Genomic DNA, 19881 nt, shown 5'->3' on the forward strand with positions numbered 1-19881 from the left:
GCGCACACTCCGCTGCAGAGTGAAAATTTCATTCTGGAAACATCCCCCAGGCTGTGGCTAAGCCATGTCTCCGCAGTATTCTTTCTTTCAGGAGTGCAAGTTCTGCAAGGTTCGCAGGAGAGCTTCTGTAAAGTTTGGAAGGTAGGAGACGAGATACTGGCAGAAGTAAAGCTGCGAGGACGGGGCGTGAGTCGTGCTTGGGTAGCTCAGATGGTAGAGCGCTTGCCCGCGAAAGGTTTAGGTCCCGAGTCCGAGTCTCGGTCCGACACACAGTTTTAATCTGCCAGGAAGTTTCATATCAGCGCACACTCCGCTGCAGAGTGAAAATTTTATTCTGGAAACATCCCCCAGGCTGTGGCTAAGCCATGTCTCCGCAGTATTCTTTCTTTCAGGAGTGCAAGTTTTGCAAGGTTCGCAGGAGAGCTTCTGTAAAGTTTGGAAGGTAGGAGACGAGATTCTGGCAGAAGTAAAGCTGCGAGCACGGGGCGTGAGTCGTGCTTGGGTAGCTCAGTTGGTAGAGCGCTTGCCCGCGAAAGGCAAAGGCCCCGAGTCCGAGTCTCGGTCCGGCACACAGTTTTAATCTGCCAGGAAGTTTCATATGGTTTGAAAATGTTTGTTAATGAACCCAAAACCAATAATCAACGAACTGTAATTTTTCTATTTTATTGCGATCAGGACTATTAAAATAAATAATACAGACTGGTGTGTCCACTTCGCCTTTCAACATCTGGTCGGAGTACACACAAGTGTAAGTGCTACTTTGAAACGACAAGAGTGGCACGCGAGAAGACATCGTGTCGGGCCACGTCAGACCAGTTGGAAGGCTTCCGCCCCGAGAGCGTGCTAGGAGACCCGAGCGCCCGTGGCCGCCTTCTCGGCGGCTGGACGCGGCGGGACAGGAAGCGGAAGCGACGCGGCGCTGCCCCGTAGCCCGGTACGGAGCGTCGTGCAGAGAAACCGGCCGCTGGCCTGCGTTCGGCTCGGCCCAGCTCACGGCGGCGGCACAGTTAAAGAGTCTGCGGGTTGCGCAACTGCTGCCATTGGCCCGGTGCGGCTGCTGCCAGCGCAGGGCAGCCGCGGAGAGCGAAGCCCCTCGGCGAAAGCAGGCGTTACGACACGGTGCGAGGTTAGCGCACATCAATGCTGCGCCGAGGGGCGCCCTGCTCGCCGGACAGCGGTAATTGTGGGCTGCGGGCGACACAACTGGCCGGGGCGAGTAGCCGCGGTGCAGGCTCGTTACACTTTCATTAAGCAGGGGACGCCTACAGACCACTGGACGACTTCGCAATGCAACAGCACTGAACATATGACCTCACCGCCACCTCAAAATCGAGTGCTTTTGACGTTGGTATTAACCTGCTTTAAACAAGCACTAAAGGGTGAAAGAAACTGGTACAGGCATGCGTATTCAAATACAGAGATATACAGCGTGGTCCATTGATCGTGACCGGGCCAAATATCTCACGAAATAAACGTCAAACGAAAAACTACAAAAAACGAAACTTGTCTAGCTTGAAGGGGGAAACCATATGGCGCTATGGTTGACCCGCTAGATGACGCTGCCATAGGTCAAACGCATATCAACTGCGTTTTTTAAAATAGGAACCCCCATTTTTTATTACATATTCGTCTAGTACGTAAAGAAATATGAATGTTTTATTTGGACCACATTTTTCGCTTTGTGACAGATGGCGCTGTAATACTCACAAACATATGGCACACAATTTTACACGAACAGTTGGTAACAGGTAGGTTTTTTAAATTAAAATACAGGACGTAGGTACGTTTAAACATTTTATTTCGGTTGTTCCAATGTGATACATGTACCTTTGTGAACTTACCATTTCTGAGAACGCATGCTGTTATAGCGTGATTACCTGTAAATACCACATTAATGCAATAAATGCTCAAAATGATGTCCGTCAACCTCAATGCATTTGGAAATATGTGTAACGACATTCATTTCAACAACGAGTAGTTCGCCTTCCGTAATGTTTGCACATGCATTGACAATGCGCTGGCGCATGTTGTCAGGCGTTGTCGGTGGATCACGATAGCAGATATCATTCAACTTTCCCCACAGAAAGAAATCCAGGGACGTCAGATCCGGTGAACGTGCTGGCCATGGTATGCTACTACGACGACCAATCCACCTGTCATGAAATATGCAATTGAATACCGCTTCAATCGCACGCCAGCTATGTGCCGGACATCCATCATGTTGGAAGTACATCGCCATTCTGTCATGCAGTGAAACATCTTGTAGTAACATCGGTAGAACATTACGTAGGAAACCAGCATACATTGCACCATTTAGATTGTCATCGATAAAATGGAGGCCAATTGTCCTTCCTCCCACAATGCCGCACCATACATTAACCCGCCAAGGTCGCTGATGTTCCACTTGTCGCAGCCATCGTGGATTTTCCGTTGCCCATTAGTGCACATTATGCACTTGTCTTGTGACAGCGAGAGCGAGAGCACCAGCAGCAGCACAGTACTGTTTGTATAAAGCGTTTATTTTGCATTTTGTTTACGACCTTCCACTAAGGAAGGGATTCTATTTGTGTTTATCTGCTCTGCATAGTAACTAACAGTTCTTGATAAAACTTTACGTAGTTTTCGTGTTAGATTTCTTAGTGTTTTCTTGATCGTTTAGAACAGAAAGCGCCCTAAAACCGTCATTTGTTTGTTTCGCGGCCGTTAGCCACTAGTCACTTGAATCAGCAGTTGTCTTGTGACAGCGAGAGCACCAGCAGCAGCGAGTACTGTTTGTATAAAGCGTTTTTGTACTTATTTGCTGCGCTTAGCTTTTAAATAGTTTTTCTGGGAAAACCTAGCGTAGTTTTCGCGTCTCGTATTTCAGTGAGTGTTTCTTGATTATCAGAGTAGCTCATCAGAAGATTATCTTGGGAATTTGTCACCGTATAGGGTAGGGTAAACAGTCATGTGTAGGGACTGTGGTTGTTGTGAGCGGACGCAAGGAGAATTGGCCACTCTTCGGGGGCAGGTGGAGGCTTTGTCTGTTAGGCTCATCGAGCTCGAGGCGCAGGCGTCGGCTCGTAGTGGCGTTGGGGCAACTGTGGTGAGACCTATGCCTACTTCGGTGGCCTTGGAATCACATGGAACCCCTGATGTCGCTGCGTCTTCCGGCAGTGAGCATCTTACCGGTCAGCCATCACTCCAGGGTGAATGGCGGACAGTGGTGGGCTCTCGCGTGCCTGGCCGAAAGGCGAAGGTGGGATCTGGCCGCGTGGCAGCTGCCTTACCCCTTTCCAACAGGTACGGGGTGCTTCCTAGTGGTGATGACATCGTTTCCGAGCCACCACAGGATGCCTCGCCTGTTGGGCCAGTGGCCGATTCTCCGGCAAGGTCCCGACAGTCACAGAGGGCGGGCCTATTAGTTATAGGGAGCTCCAACGTTAGGCGGGTTATGGAGCCCCTCAGGAAAATAGCGGGTAGGTCGGGGAAGAATGCCAGTGTGCACTCGGTGTGCTTGCCGGGGGGTCTCGTCCGTAATGTGGAGGAGGCCCTTCCGGCAGCTATTGAACGCACTGGGTGTGACCGGCTGCAGATAGTAGCACATGTCGGAACGAATGACGCCTGCCGCTTGGGTTCTGAGGCCATCCTTGGTTCCTTCCGGCGGCTGGCTGATTTGGTGAAGACAACCAGCATCGCACGCGGAGTGCAAGCTGAGCTTAATATCTGCAGCATAGTGCCCAGAGTCGATCGCGGTCCTCTGGTTTGGAGCCGTGTGGAGGGTCTAAACCAGAGGCTCAGACGACTCTGCGACTATAATGGTTGCAAATTCATCGACCTCCGTTATTGGGTGGAGAACTGTAGGGCCCCCCTAGACAGGTCAGGCGTGCACTACACACCGGAAGCAGCTACTAGGGTAGCAGAGTACGTGTGGCGTGCACACGGGGGTTTTTTAGGTTAGAGGGACCCCCCCCTTGGGCGAAACGATAAAATACCTGACGGCTTACCAGAGAGGACATTATCATCGTTGATAAAGAACGTCCGTCCTCAGAGACCAAAAACAGGAAAAGTTAACGTAATATTGGTAAACTGCAGGAGTATCCAGGGCAAGGTTCCTGAATTAGTATCTCTTATTGAAGGAAATAGTGCGCATATAGTATTAGGAACGGAAAGTTGGTTAAAACCGGAAGTGAACAGTAACGAAATCCTAGACACAGAATGGAATATATACCGCAAGGATAGGATAAACGCCAATGGTGGAGGAGTATTTATAGCAGTAAAAAATTCAATACTATCCAGTGAAGTTATTACCGAATGCGAATGTGAAATAATCTGGGTTAAGCTAAGTATCAAAGGTGGGTCAGATATGATAGTCGGATGCTTCTATAGACCACCTGCATCAGCAACCGTAGTAGTTGAGCGCCTCAGAGAGAACCTGCAGAACGTCGTGAAGAAGTTTCGTGATCATACTATTGTAATAGGGGGAGACTTCAATCTACCAGGTATAGAATGGGATAGTCACACAATCAGAACTGGAGCCAGGGACAGAGACTCTTGTGACATTATCCTGACTGCCTTGTCCGAGAATTACTTCGAGCAGATAGTTAGAGAACCAACTCGTGAAGCTAACGTTTTAGACCTCATAGCAACAAATAGACCGGAACTTTTCGACTCCGTGAATGTAGAAGAGGGTATCAGTGATCATAAGTCAGTGGTTGCATCAATGACTACAAGTGTAATAAGAAATGCCAAGAAAGGAAGGAAAATATATTTGCTTAACAAGAGTGATAGGGCACAAATCGCAGAATATCTGAGTGACCACCATCAAACGTTCATTTCTGAGGAAGAGGATGTGGAACAAAAATGGAAAAAATTCAGAAACATCGTCCAGTACGCCTTAGATAAGTTCGTACCGACTAAGGTCCAAAGCGAGGGGAAAGATCCACCGTGGTATAACAATCATGTACGAAAGGTACTACGGAAACAAAGAAAGCTTCATCATAGGTTTAAGAGTAGTCGAATCATAGCTGATAAGGAAAAGCTGAACGAAGCGAAAAAGAGCGTAAAGAGAGCAATGAGAGAAGCATTCAACGAATTCGAACATTAAACATTGGCAAACAATCTAAACAAGAACCCTAAAAAGTTTTGGTCATATGTAAAATCGGTAAGCGGATCTAAATCCCCTATTCAGTCACTCGTTGACCACGATGGCACCGAAACAGAGGACGACCGAAGAAAGGCAGAAATACTGAATTCAGTGTTCCGAAACTGTTTCACTGCGGAAAATCGTAACACGGTCCCTGACTTCAGCCGTCGCACGGACGCCAAAATGGAAAATATTGAAATAAACGATATCGGAATTGAAAAACAACTGCTATCACTTAGTAGCGGAAAAGCATCCGGACCAGACGAGATACCCTTAAGATTCTACAGTGATTATGCTAAAGAACTTGCCCCCTTTCTATCAGCAATTTATCGTAGATCGCTGGAAGAACGTAAAGTACCTAGCGACTGGAAGAAAGCGCAGGTCGTTCCCATTTTCAAGAAGGGTCATAAATCAGATGCGAATAATTATAGGCCTATTTCGCTTACGTCAATCTGTTGTAGAATAATGGAACATGTTTTGTGTTCTCGTATTATGACGTTCTTAGATAATACAAATCTCCTTCATCATAACCAACATGGATTCCGCAAACAGAGATCATGTGAAACTCAGCTCGCCCTATTTGCCCAAGAAATTCACAGTGCCGTAGACACTGGCGAGCAGATTGATGCCGTATTCCTGGACTTCAGGAAGGCATTTGATACGGTTCCGCACTTACGTTTAATGAAAAAAATACGAGCTTACGGAATATCGGACCAGGTTTGTGATTGGATTCAGGATTTCCTAGAAGAAATAACACAACATGTCATTCTTAACGGTTCAAAATCTGCAGATGTAGAGGTAATTTCGGGAGTACCGCAAGGAAGCGTGATAGGACCTTTATTGTTTACAATATACATAAATGACTTAGTTGACAACATCGGTAGCTCCGTGAGGCTATTTGCAGATGACACGGTTGTCTACAAGAAAGTAGCAACATCAGAAGACTCGTACGTACTCCAGGAAGACCTGCAGAGGATTAATGCATGGTGCGACAGCTGGCAGCTTTCCCTAAACGTAGATAAATGTAATATAATGCGCATACATAGGGGCAGAAATCCATTCCAGTACGATTATGCCATAGGTGGTAAATCATTGGAAGCGGTAACGACCGTAAAATACTTAGGAGTTACTATCCGGAGCGATCTGAAGTGGAATGATCACATAAAACAAATAGTGGGAAAAGCAGGCGCCAGGTTGAGATTCATAGGAAGAATTCTAAGAAAATGTGACTCATCGACGAAAGAAGTAGCTTACAAAACGCTTGTTCGTCCGATTCTTGAGTATTGCTCATCAGTATGGGACCCTTACCAGGTTGGATTAATAGAAGAGATAGACATGATCCAGCGAAAAGCAGCGCGATTCGTCATGGGGACATTTAGTCAGCGCGAGAGCGTTACGGAGATGCTGAACAAGCTCCAGTGGCGGACACTTCAAGAAAGGCGTTACGCAATACGGAGAGGTTTATTATCGAAATTACGAGAGAGCACATTCCGGGAAGAGATGGGCAACATATTACTACCGCCCACATATATCTCGCGTAATGATCACAACGAAAAGATCCGAGAAATTAGAGCAAATACGGAGACTTACAAGCAGTCGTTCTTCCCACGCACAATTCGTGAATGGAACAGGGAAGGGGGGATCAGATAGTGGTACAATAAGTACCCTCCGCCACACACCGTAAGGTGGCTCGCGGAGTATAGATGTAGATGTAGATGTAGATGCCGGTTTACGTTACCGCTGTTGGTGAATGACGCTTCGTCGCTAAATAGAACGCTTGCAAAAAATCTGCCATCATCCCGTAATTTCTCTTGTGCCCAGTGGCAGAACTGTACACGTCGTTCAAAGCCGTCGCCATGCAATTCCTGGCGCACAGAAATATGGTACGGGTGCAATCGATGTTGATGTAGTATTCTCAACGCCGACGTTTTTTGAGATTCCCGATTCTCGCACAATTTGTATGCTACTGATGTGCGGATTAGCCGCGACAGCAGCTAAAACACCTACTTGGGCATCATCATTTGTTGCAGGTTGTGGTTGACTTTTCACATGTGGCTGAACACTTCCTGTTTCCTTAAAAAACGTAACTATCCGATTAACTGTCCGGACACTTGGATGATGTCGTCCAGAATACCAAGCAGCAGACATAGCACACGCCCGTTGGGGATTTTGATCACGATAGCCATACATCAACACGATATCGACCTTTTCCTCAATTGGTAAACGGTCCATTTTAACACGGGTAATGTATCACGAAGCAAATACCGTGCGCACTGACGGAATGTTACGTGATACCACGTACTTATACGTTTGTGACTATTACAGCTCTATCTGTCACAAAGCGAATATGTAATAATAAATGAGGGTTCATATGTAAAAAAAAAAGTTGATATCCGTTTGACTTACGGCAGCACCATCTAGCGGACCAACAATTGTGCCATCTGGTTTCCCCCTTCAAGTTAGGCGAGTTTCGTTCTTTGTAGTTTTTTCGTTTGATGCTTATTTCGTGAGATATTTGGCCTGGTCACAATCAATGAACCACCCTGTATATCGTAAAATATTGTCCAAACATGAATAATTCTTCCACTGCTTGAATGATGCCATGTTGGCAACTGGTATGTGTAGCTTCATGCAGTTAACTGTAATCAAGTGTCCGATGTGATGCTCTTGTATCCAAGCTCTGGATCTCAAGAAATGTTTTTACACCTCGTTCGGAGGAGACGCCTCAACCCATCGGCTGAAGTACTGTATCATAGGATTTGCTGGACAGCGGTCTTTCTATCCTTCGCTGCAATCTACAGTACTCGTGAAAACGCGTGTAATCATCAAGAAGACAGCTGTCGGTAGCTTTCAGAAGTATTCCTGGTGCACAACTTTCGTAGTGGAGCGCTTGTGCCTGCCGAAGCTTGGAGATGTGTTCACCCTTGCGTCGGCTGTGCACGATGTCGCCGCGGTGACGTATGTTGACATCGAACGTGTTGTCATCCATGAATGTTCTGGCGATTTTTCACATTTTCATGTGGACAGTATACTTACTTCAATTACGCACAGCTGAACATTTCTCGACTCGTTTGATACTAGATTCACGACATTATGGCGTTAAGGGATCATTTGGTTACACAAAGAAGATCCTAGAAAACGTCAATCGACGGTTCTCTTATCTGTGTAAAACTGCGAGTATGGCTTCAAATCAGCATAGGTCGTCACCATTTGAACTGTCTGTAAATAAACGACATGTTTTACTGCTAATTATGTTGGTGAATAGCTGTGGACACATGACACGATATGTTCACAGGCTTTACAGAACAGAGAACAAGAAAACAGGAGAGATAGTTTAACTCTGAGGTGTAGCAGACCAGAGCCGAACAGTTCTTTGTAATGCAGCGCGTTCTTAGAAAATGACGAATATTCATCCGTTAAGTTAGCCATGCGGTCCACCGGTTGGAAATTAGGGTCTTTCAGAAATGATTGATATCATTGTTTCCCTAGTTCCTACAGGGTACGAGACTTGTAAATAACAAAAGTGGAAAATTTAAGTGACATATGAAATTTTTCCACCTGCTCATGCAGATCCTGTTGGAAATCTGAATGAGCAGCTGTTCACCATAACACATTGAGATTGATATGACACATGCGATAAGCTGCTGTTAATATTCTTTGGAAGTGCCCCAATCAGCCACTATAGGTATATTATGAATCGTAGTTCCAAAGTTTAGTCAATAAGAGAAACAGAATAAAATCAACTGCTAATAATGGAAATGGATTAGTGGAGACAATATGCTGAAGGTTAGGCCTTATCGTACATGAAGAAATCATGAAAATGATTGGAGCGAAAGGGAACATGATGGAAGCTATTCAAAGGAAGAAATTGCTATTCTGTAATCGTCGACAACCAATAAATAGATATCAAGTGAAGGTATGCACGTTGATTCAAGATGGAAAAGGGAAACAAGTTCGACCCCTTAAAGGATGGGTCACAGCTGTCAAGGAAGTTGTGGAGCCCAGGAATCTCCGAAAGAGGAGTTAAGAAAATCGTGAACTACGGGGGTTGCGAAGCGTGAAACAGTATTAAATGCAAACAACTCGGAAATAAAAAAAATGGTTCAAATGGCTCTGAGCACTATGGGACTCAACTTCTGAGATCATCAGTACCCTAGAACTTAGAACTACTTCAACCTAACTAACCTAAGGACATCACACATCCATGACCGAGGCAGGATTCGAACCTGCGACCATAGCGGTCGTGCGGTTGCAGACTGTAGGGCCTAGAACCTCTCCCGGCCGGCTACTCGGAAATATGCAGGGTGCAAACGATAACTGTTTATAACATACCCCAGTAGTGTAAGTGATAGAACACTTGTGGTCTATCAAGCTGGCAACCAGTCTCAAGCTGTCTACAAAAGCCAGCTAAGATACAGTGCATGCGTGCCACGCAAGATTTTGGCTCAAATGGTCTTTGAATATTGAAAATATCCTGTTATCGTCCATACAAAATGTGACATTATGTTTGTGTAAATTTTACCCCACAATATTGTGAATTTTAGCAACGTAAAATTAAAAGTTAAATGAACAATTAAATTGTTTTGTTGTCTGACCTGTAAGGGTTAAGCTTAAATCAAACTTTAAACGTAACTAGCGTTTGAGTAAGAGTTGCAAAAGTCGTTTTCTTTCATTAATTTGCTAATGTTAACGAAGTAATCTACTAAGCCGGTAGCGTAAGGCAGCGAGAGGAAAATCATGCGCAGCTCGCAGACCCTGTAGGTCAGTTTGAGGTTGTTTCCCAGCTTGATAGACTGCAAGTGTCCTGTATCAAATTGTTTCTTGTCGACTTTCCCACCACCATTGTGGTACGTTAAAAACAGTTAACTGTTTATACCTTGCACATCAAGTGCAGAGGCAGTCAGGCCATGGTGCCCCCATAGGACCGTACTTGGTGTCAAGGTGGTGGCATCGTGAACCTACCAGTATAGGACACCAGCCTCTTTCAATCTGCTGTAAAAAAACTTAAATATATAAATAGCTGGGGAGTCATGCCAGCTGTGTATCTATAGTGAGTTGCATTAGTGTCGTGGAGAAGATTATGGACCTGTTGAGTGGTACTCACGTCATAGTCCTCAGGCAGTTGCGGCCTACCAGGTTGTGGCTGCGGCCCAGCTGCTGCGTATTGCGGTTGTCCACCAGCGCCCTGGTACTGTGGCTGAGCTTGCGCTCCAGCCTGGTACTGAGGCTGGAGGCGCGCTGCAGCCTGGTACTGTGCCTGCTGCTGAGCAGCCGCGCGGTACTGCGCCTGGTACTGGGGCTGCGCTGCTGCCTGGTACTGGGGCTGCGCCGCCGCCTGGTACTGGACTGGCTGCTGAGCTGCCGCTGCCTGGTACTGCGCCTGCTGCTGAGCAGCGGCCAGCGCCGCCTGGTACTGCCCGGCGGACAGCGCCTGCTGCTGCGCCTGCGACGCAGACAACACAGTTAGACACCTGAACTCGACTGGCTGGTGAGCTGCTGCCACCTGGTACCTCGTCAACAGCTATTCAACGTACGTATCTAATGTTTCAGATTAGGATATAGCACCACATTTCAAAAGTTCCTATTTTCTTCATGTCAGAACTGTTCATCACTTAAATTTTACTTCTGTACAAGACTACATTACGAAAAAATACCCCCCTAACACTAAAATTGATGTATGACGGTAACATATTTCTCTATTTCTCAATTCCTTGTCTTTCTATTGCCAGTAAGAATTTCATAATGTATCTGTTTTGCCCATCGTCAGCAATTTGCAGTCCAAATAACAAACCTGCTCTACTACTTCTAGCATATTCTTTCCCAGTCTACATCTACATCTGCATTTATACTCCGCAAGCCACCCAACGGTGTCTGGCGGAGGGCACTTTACGTGCCACTATCATTACCTCCCTTTCCAGTTCCAGTCGCGTATGGTTCGCGGGATGAACGACTGCCGGAAAGCCTCCGTGCGCGCTCGAATCTCTCTAATTTTACATTCGTGATCTCCTCTGGAGGTATAAGTAGGGGGAAGCAATATATTCGATACATCATCCAGAAACGCACCCTCTCGAAACCTGGCGAGCAAGCTACACCGCGATGCAGAGCGCCTCTCTTGCAGAGTCTGCCATTTGAGTTTGCTAAACATCTCCGTAACGCTATCACGCTTACCAAATAACCCTGTGACGAAACGCGCCGCTCTTCTTTGGATCTTCTCTATCTCCTCTGTCAACCCGACCTGGTACAGATCCCACACTGATGAGCAATACTCAAGTATAGGTCGAACGAGTGTTTTGTAAGCCACCTCCTTTGTTGATGGACTACATTTTCTAAGGATTCTCCCAATGAATCTCAACCTGGCACCCGCCTTACTAACAATTAATTTTATATGATCATTCCACTTCAAATCGTTCCGTACGCATACTCCCAGATATTTTACAGAAGTAACTGCTACCAGTTTTTGTTCCGCTATCATATAATCATACAATAAAGGATCCTTCTTTCTATGTATTCGCAATACATTACATTTGTCTATGTTAAGGGTCAGTTGCCACTCCCTGCACCAAGTGCCTACCCGCTGCAGATCTTCCTGCATTTCGCTGCAAGTTTCGAATGCTGCAACTTCTCTGTATACTACAGTATCATCCGCGAAAAGCCGCATGGAACTTCCGACACTATTTACTAGGTCATTTACATATATTGTGAAAAGCAATGGTCCCATAACACTCCTTTGTGGCACGCCAGAGGTTACTTTAACGTCTGTAGACGTCTCTCCATTGATAACAACATGCTGTGTTCTGTTTGCTAAAAACTCTTCAATCCAGCCACACAGCTGGTCTGATATTCTGTAGGCTCTTACTTTGTTTATCAGGCGACTGTGCGGAACTGTATAGAACGCCTTCTGGAAGACAAGGAAAATGGCATCTACCTGGGAGTCTGTATCTAATATTTTCTGCGTCTCATGAACAAATAAAGTGAGTTGGGTCTCACACGACCGCTGTTTCCGGAATCCGTGTTGATTCCTACAGCGTAGATTCTGGGTTTCCAGAAATGACATGATACGCGAGCAAAAAACATGTTCTAAAATTCTAGAACAGATCGATGTCAGAGATATAGGCCTATAGTTTTGCGCATCTACTCGACGACCCTTCTTGAAGACTGGGACTACCTGTGCTCTTTTCCAATCATTTGGAACCTTCCGTTCCTCTAGAGACTTGCGGTACATGGCTGTTAGAAGGGGGGCAAGTTCTTTCGCGTACTCTGTGTAGTATCGAACTGGTATCCCGTCAGGTCCAGTGGACTTTCCTCTGTTGAGTGATTTCAGTTGCTTTTCTATTCCTTGGACACTTATTTCGATGTCAGCCATTTTTTCGTTCGTGCGAGGATTTAGAGAAGAAACTGCAGTGCGGTCTTCCTCTGTGAAACAGCTTTGGAAAAAGATGTTTAGTATTTCAGCTTTACGCGTGTAATCCTCTGTTTCGATACCATCATCATCCCAGAGTGTCTGGACTTGCTGTTTCGAGCCACTTACTGATTTAACGTAAGACCAGAACTTCCTAGGATTTTTTGTCAAGTCGGTACATAGAATTTTACTTTCGAATTCACTGAACGCTTCACTCATAGCTCTCCTTACGTGATCTTTTAGCTTCTGTTTGTCTGAGAGGTTTTGGCTGCATTTAAACTTGCAGTGAAGCTCTCTTTCCTTTCGCAGTAGTTTCCTAACTTTGTTGTTGAACCACGGTGGGTTTTTCCCGTCCCTCACAGTTTTACTCGGCACGTACCTATCTAAAACGCATTTTACGATTGCCTTGAACTTTTTCCATAAACACTCAACATTGTCAGTGTCGGAACAGAAATTTTCGTTTTGATCTATTAGGTAGTCTGAAATCTGGCTCCTATTACTCTTGATAATCAGATAAACCTTCCTCCTTTTTTTTATATTCCTATTTACTTCCATATTCAGGGATGCTGCAACGGCCTTATGATCGCTGATTCCTTGTTCAGCGCTTACAGAGTCGAAAAGTTCGGGTATGTTTGTTATCAGCAGGTCCAAGATGTTATCTCCACGAGTCGGTTCTCTGTTTAATTGCTCGAGGTAATTTTCGGATAATACAGTTAGTATAATGTCACTCGATGCTCTGTCTCTACCATCCGTCCTAATCATCTGAGTGTCCCAGTATATGTCTGGTAAACTGAAATCTCCGCCTAAGACTATAACATGCTGAGGAAATTTATGTGAAATGTATTCCAAATTTTCTCTCAGCTGTTCTGCCACTAATGCTACTGAGCCGGGTGGTCGGTAAAAGGAGCCAATTATTAACCTTGCTCGGTTGTTGAGTATAGCCTCCACCCATAATAATTCACAGGAACTATCCACTTGTATTTCACGACAGTATAAACTACTACTAACAGCGACAAATACACCACCACCGGTTGCATGCAATCTGTCCTTTCTAAACACCGTCTGTGCCTTTGTAAAAATTTCGGCAGAATTTATCTCTGGCTTCAGCCAGCTTTCCGTACCTATAACGATTTCAGCTTCGGTGCTTTCTATCAGCGCTTGAAGTTCCGGTACTTTACCCATGCAGCTTCGACAGTTTACAATTACAATACCGATTGCTGCCTGGTCTTCGCATGTGATGACTTTGCCCCGAACCGTTTGAGGCTGTTGCCTTTCTGTACTTGCCCGAGGCCATCTAATCTAAAAAACCGCCCAGTCCATGTCACACAACCCATTCTACCCGTGTAGCCGCCTGCTCTGTGTAGTGAGATGACAAAAGCCATTGGATACATCCTAATATCGTGTCAGACTTACAATTGCGTGGTATAATTCAGCAACTCGACGTGGCATGGACTCAAGTCACTGGAAGTCCTGCGCAGATATATTGAACCATGCCATCTCTGTTGCGAAAGTGCTGTCTGAGCAGGATTTTATGGACGAACTGACCTTTCCATTACTTCCGACACGTGTTCGATGGGATTCATGTCAGGTTATCTGGCTGGCCAAATCAGTCGTTCGAACTGTCCAAAACGTTCTTCAAACCGTTCGCGAACAATTGTGGCCCGGTGACATGGTGCATTGTCTCCCATAAGGATTTGATCGTTGTTTTGGAACAATATGTCCATGAATGGCTGAAAAAGATCTTGAAGTAGCTGAACATCACTGTTTGTAGTCAATGATCGGTTCAATTAGACCACAGGACACAGTGCATTCCATGTAGACACAGACCTCAGCATTATAGAGCGACCACCATCTTGTACAGGGCCCTGTTGACGACTTTGGTGCATGACTTCCTGGCGTCTGCCCCATACTCAAATCCTGCCATCAGCTCTTACGAACTGAAGTTGTGAGTCATCTGACTAACCGAAACGGTTACGAGCTTAGGAGACGCGCTACGGACGATGTCGCGCTGCTAGCAAAGGCATTCGGATCGGTCGTCTCCAGCTGTAGCCCATTAACGCCAAATACTGCCGCACTGTCCTAACGGATAGTTCCAACGTACGGCCCATAATGATTCCCGCGGTCGTTTCATGCAGTGTTTCTTGTCTTTTAGCACTGACAACTGTTCGCAAACGCCGCAGCTTTCGGTCCTTAAATGAATTCCGTCGGCCACTGTGTTGTCAGGATTGAGAAGTAATGCCTGAAATTTGGTGTTCTCGGCACACTCTTGAAAGAGTGGGTCTTGGAATACCCGAATTCCCTAACGATCTCGGAAATGGAATGTCCGATGCATCTATTGCAACTACCATCCCGCGTTCAAAGTGTGTTCATTCTTGTCGTGAGGCCATAACCATCCCGGAAATCTTTTCGCGCGAATCACCTGAGTACAAATGACAGTTCTGCCAATGTACTGTTTTTTTATACCTTGCGTACGCGATGATACTGCCATCTGGATATGTGCATATTGGTAAGCCATGGCTTTTGCCACCTTAGTGTAATTCCCTCAGTATCACTTGACATAATTTTGTTACCCTCTATTATCCTGCCTTTACTTCTGTTGAGGTTCATCTTATACCCTCTATGAAGACACTATTCCTTCCATTCGACATATCTTCCAAGTTCTTTGCTGTCACTGATAGAAGTACAATGTATGAAGGAATTAAAGATATTAGCTGTCAGTCTGCGGCGGGGCAGGTTTTATTTTCGTACTGAATGACACTATCTTTCGTGGTACTGATCACGACAAAAGTTCCACCACATACGTACGGCGGCAGATCACCAGCCCGTTCCTTGCATACGTATGTAATGCGCTGACGACGTAAAAGCAACTTTGAAGAAAACGCCGGCAATACTTACGTTGCAAAGTCCGCGTAAACTCTAGTAGCAAGCTATCCTGTAAATTCTTATAATACTTTTCGGGCGGAAAGTGGTTGCTTCGTTCTCTCAGTAAAATTTCAAAAGTCTGAAACGAGTCTTTTATTCAATTCCAGTTAAGAGAAAAAAAAAACCTGCCGTCAGCCCACATGTAATTAGCGAAGAACATCACTGTCCTCAGTTCACGGTTGATACAACCGAGAACACACGCAAGGCAACCAGAAATGTACTTAAGTCCAACCCGAAGAATTACGCGATTTCACAGTCAATACTCCGCTACTATATCTGAGTTTCAGATTCAGTCCTTTACAGTGGATTTCTATTAAAGAAATTGCTTTCCAAATATTCCATATATGGATACAAAACATGCCACACAGAATTTTACTAAGGCCGAAAGTTCACACGCCTTTATCTTTCCAACAAAGCACTTCTAGAACTTCGAACTTCACGAAACTGTCCGTAAATGCAACTGCTTCTACGGCAACACAATCTGGAAGCGAAATACCAATGACTTCTACATTTTACACATTATGCAGACGGACACGTTAAACATGACCTGCACGTTCAATAGCTACCCAGCGACTCCTCCTTGCTGCTCCTTTCACAGGCTATAACTACCTGGCAGTGCGCGGGAACTGCTAAACTCTGATTGGTTGATCAAAATGACCAGCCAATCAGAACAATCGTTCGAGATCATTCTCGCGGCAAAACTGTCCTACGCCAATCACTATTCCCAGTCGCATTTACGTCGTTTCAATATGCAAATATTAATATAATGTTTAACAAAACCAAACCATAGGAAAACTAATCTGGGGATTTATTTAGAAAACTATTACTCTGTAAACGGCTATTCTGGCTGCCTTCTTACAAAAGCAAGTACTCTTAGACATACGTAATCAGCAATGAGGGGAAAACACAACTTTCCCACTACACAGTTACATAATGTGGTACAATATACAATATTGAATTTCTACGTATGTCCCACTTACACACTCTCACTCATTCTCATTTATTCCACAACAACAAAACAAAAAAAAAAAGATTTTCACTCTGCAGCGAAGTGTGCGCTGATATGAAACTTCCTGGCAGATTAATCTGCCAGGAAGTTTCAACAAAACAAATAGATATTAATTAAATAATTAATTGACGCAACATTTTGTGAAATCCAGTAATTATTTCAAGTGATACTAAAAGACAAACTGTTATTATTCCTAACTAAGGATTTTAGTCTAAGTGTTGGTTTGGGCTGTTTTAGGTAATTTCTCTAACTCCGAAGCTACGACAGATAGAAGACTGAAATCTTTATACCATATTCTCTTGAATAACAAAAGGCAGTGTATCGACTTTAAACAATATTAAATAATATTTAATATAGTTTATTTAGATTCTTAAGGGTTTGAATATTCAGTCGCTCAAAGTGACACAGATACCGCTTCCCACAGCTTGCATAGCGACAGGTGCAAATAAGTCATTGCTAAGACACAACTGGCTGTCTCTTTCATAGCCAATGGCTCCAATGCTACAGGCTGTTCTGAGAATTAACTTACTACAATAAAGTTATCGCGGTTTGGCTCGCGACGTTATAAGAGGGCATTGGTTTACACCAATGGGGACAGGCGTAAATTTGTGCCGGAACCCTTTCTCCATTGATCTAGATCAATGCCCACTGGCAGCTAATGTATTTAATTCCATTGTGTCTTTATTCATGGTGTCTGCGTGATGAGAATGGTGTCTGTTCTATCCCACATGTCCGAACGAAGAGACACCATATATACAGAATTACAATGAAAGGGTACAGTACCGCCCGACATTGAAAATAGGTACAACATTCTTCGTTATTCTTGTCAGAACAGTAAATTTTTTGTAATAATAACTCAATTTCACTTAATACACTGAAGCCGGATTCCAGTGTCGGAAAGAAGGACAATTTATTTATTTAATTGATCACATGTGCACTCCCACAAAATAAATCCCTACATCCAGTTTGGTGAGATCTGTGATATGAATGAATGTATGGTAGTCTGCTAACCGCAGATACTGAATGTGCAATATATGATCATCTTTGAGACGGTCCTTTGGTCACCTTTGGTGGAACCAAAGAGATGAAATTTATCTGAGCTTTGAGCGCCTGAAATGTGGCTGACCAATACGGTAGCAAGGTGCTCCCCCACCTTGATGGAGGTGCGAGCTGACCTGAAGAACGGCCATGTTTTCAGCATTCTGGCGGTGGATCTTGTGTTGGTAAGACCTGTCTTAGGTGTGCTCCGTAAAGACAAAAGAGTGTAGAGAATGGTATGCATGTGGAATAATAATTTCTCTATTTCAGGAACTTTTGTGGGGAGAATTAAATGTCAGGCAGGTAATATTAAGGGGATCGTAGTAATCTTCGAAGTGACCAACGGTCACAATGAAACCATGTGTAGCAATAAGTTGAAATACTTCCGAGTGCTTAAGTTAAGCTGAATTACTGGCGTGTGTACTATAAGTTGGAAATATTTAAGAAATAGCGAGTGCAGGACTTGAAATTAGATACGAGTACTTCCACGTGGTGAGTACTGTGTGAGTCTCAATCTGTGTATGAGACAAAGGAGAAAGAGACATACTAGACACGGCCTGCACCTCAACAGGTATGGGAAGGGGAGGTTGGCAAAGCTTATAGGTGACAGCATAGGTGGGGTTGGTGGGATCACTCATGGGAAAATTCCTGCAGTAGTGGGTGTTAGAGCTGCACCTTTTTTAGATTGAAGTCAGCTGATAGGTATTCCTGCTTAAGGGAAGTCTCTCTAACAAGGGAATCACTTTTGACAAAGCTTAGGTATCCGAGTAATGAGGGAATTAGTATATTTCATCAAAATATACAAGGTATTAGAGATAAAGTTAGTGAACTGCTTATAGATGTTGATTCTGAAATTATTGGTATATCTGAACACTTCTTAAATAAGGAGATAATTCAGAGGCTTCCTTTACCAGGATACAGGTTGGCTGGCTGATTTTCGAGGAGCTCTTTGCCGTGTAGGGGAGTAGCCATGTATGTGAAAAATGGCATCGCATTTGAGTCAACTGATGTTTCAAAGTACTGCACTGAAAAGGTGTTTGAATGTTGTGCAGGTGTGGTTAAATTTAACGGAGCTAAACTTGTAACTGTTGTTATTTATAGATCCCCAGACTCCGATTTCACAACATCTTTGCTAAAGCTATAGGAGGTTCTTGGTTCACTTTATAGGAAATACAAAAAGTTTGTTATATGTGGTGACTTCAATATTAATTGTATAAGTGATTGTGCAAGGAAGAGGATGCTGGTAGACCTCTTTAATTCATATAATCTTATGCAAACCGTATTCTTTCCAACGAGAGTGCAAGGGAACAGTAGAACAACCATAGACAACATTTTTGTTCATTCCTCATTACTAGAAGGGCATTCTGTTAGCAAAAAGGTGAATGGCCTTTCAGATCATGATGCGCAAATTTTAACTTTAAAAGATTTTTATGCTGCAACACGTGTTAAATATAGTCATCAGCTGTTCAGGAAAGCTGATCCAGTTGCTGTAGAGATATTTGTAAACCTTATAAAGAAACAAGAGTGGCAAGATGTTTATAGCACTGATACAGTAGACGATAAATATAATGCTTTTCTCAAGACTTTTCTCGTGCTCTTTGAAAGTTGCTTTCCGTTAGAACGTTTAAAACAGGGTACTAGCACAAACAGGCAGCCTGGGTGGCTGACTAGAGGGATAAGAATATCTTGTAGAACAAAGTGGCAATTATATCAAAACGTTAGAAACAGTCAAAATCTAAATGCAGCAGCCCATTACAAACAGTATTGTAAGGTGCTTAAAAATGTTATTAGGAAGGCAAAAAGTATGTGGTATGCAGATAGAATAGCTAAGTCTCAGGATAAAATTAAAACCATATGGTCAGTCGTAAAGGAAGTTGCTGGTCTGCAGAGACAGGTCGAGGATATAGAATCAGTGCGTAGTGGGAATGTCCGTGTTACTGATAAGTCGCATATATGTACAGTATTTAATAATCACTTTCTGAATATAGCAGGTGAACTAAATAGAAACCTAGTCCCAACAGGGAATCATATAGCGCTCTTATAAAAAAGTGTTCCGAGACTGTTACCTGAAATGCTCCTCCATGATACTGACAAAAGGGAGATTGAGTTAATAATTAAATCACTAAAGACCAAGAACTCTCATGCATATGACGGGGTATCTAGCAGAATACTGAAGTATTGTTCTATGTATGTTAGCCCAGTTCTCAGCCATATCTGTAACTTTTCCTTTAGGAGTGGTCGGTTTCCTGACCGATTAAAGTACTCGGTAGTGAAGCCACTTTATAAAAAGGGAGACATTGATAATGTTGACAATTTTAGACCTATTTCTATACCATCGGTGTTTGCTAAAGTTATCGAGAAGGTTGTATATACAAGGTTACTGGAGCA

The 19881-nt window shown here is 44.1% G+C and overlaps 1 protein-coding gene across 1 annotated transcript in view; it reads right to left on the bottom strand.

The window, feature by feature from the left end:
• LOC126100564 (uncharacterized) overlaps positions 1-19881 on the bottom strand; it is an 89583-nt gene that overhangs the window by 36664 nt on the left and 33038 nt on the right. The window contains exon 3 of the mRNA XM_049911181.1: positions 10230-10568. Within this exon, the coding sequence (XP_049767138.1) occupies positions 10230-10568 (339 nt within the window). The remainder of the gene's footprint in view (positions 1-10229; positions 10569-19881) is intronic.

Source organism: Schistocerca cancellata, chromosome 9, assembly GCF_023864275.1.
Source record: "Schistocerca cancellata isolate TAMUIC-IGC-003103 chromosome 9, iqSchCanc2.1, whole genome shotgun sequence".
NCBI classification, from domain to species: Eukaryota; Metazoa; Arthropoda; class Insecta; order Orthoptera; family Acrididae; genus Schistocerca; species Schistocerca cancellata.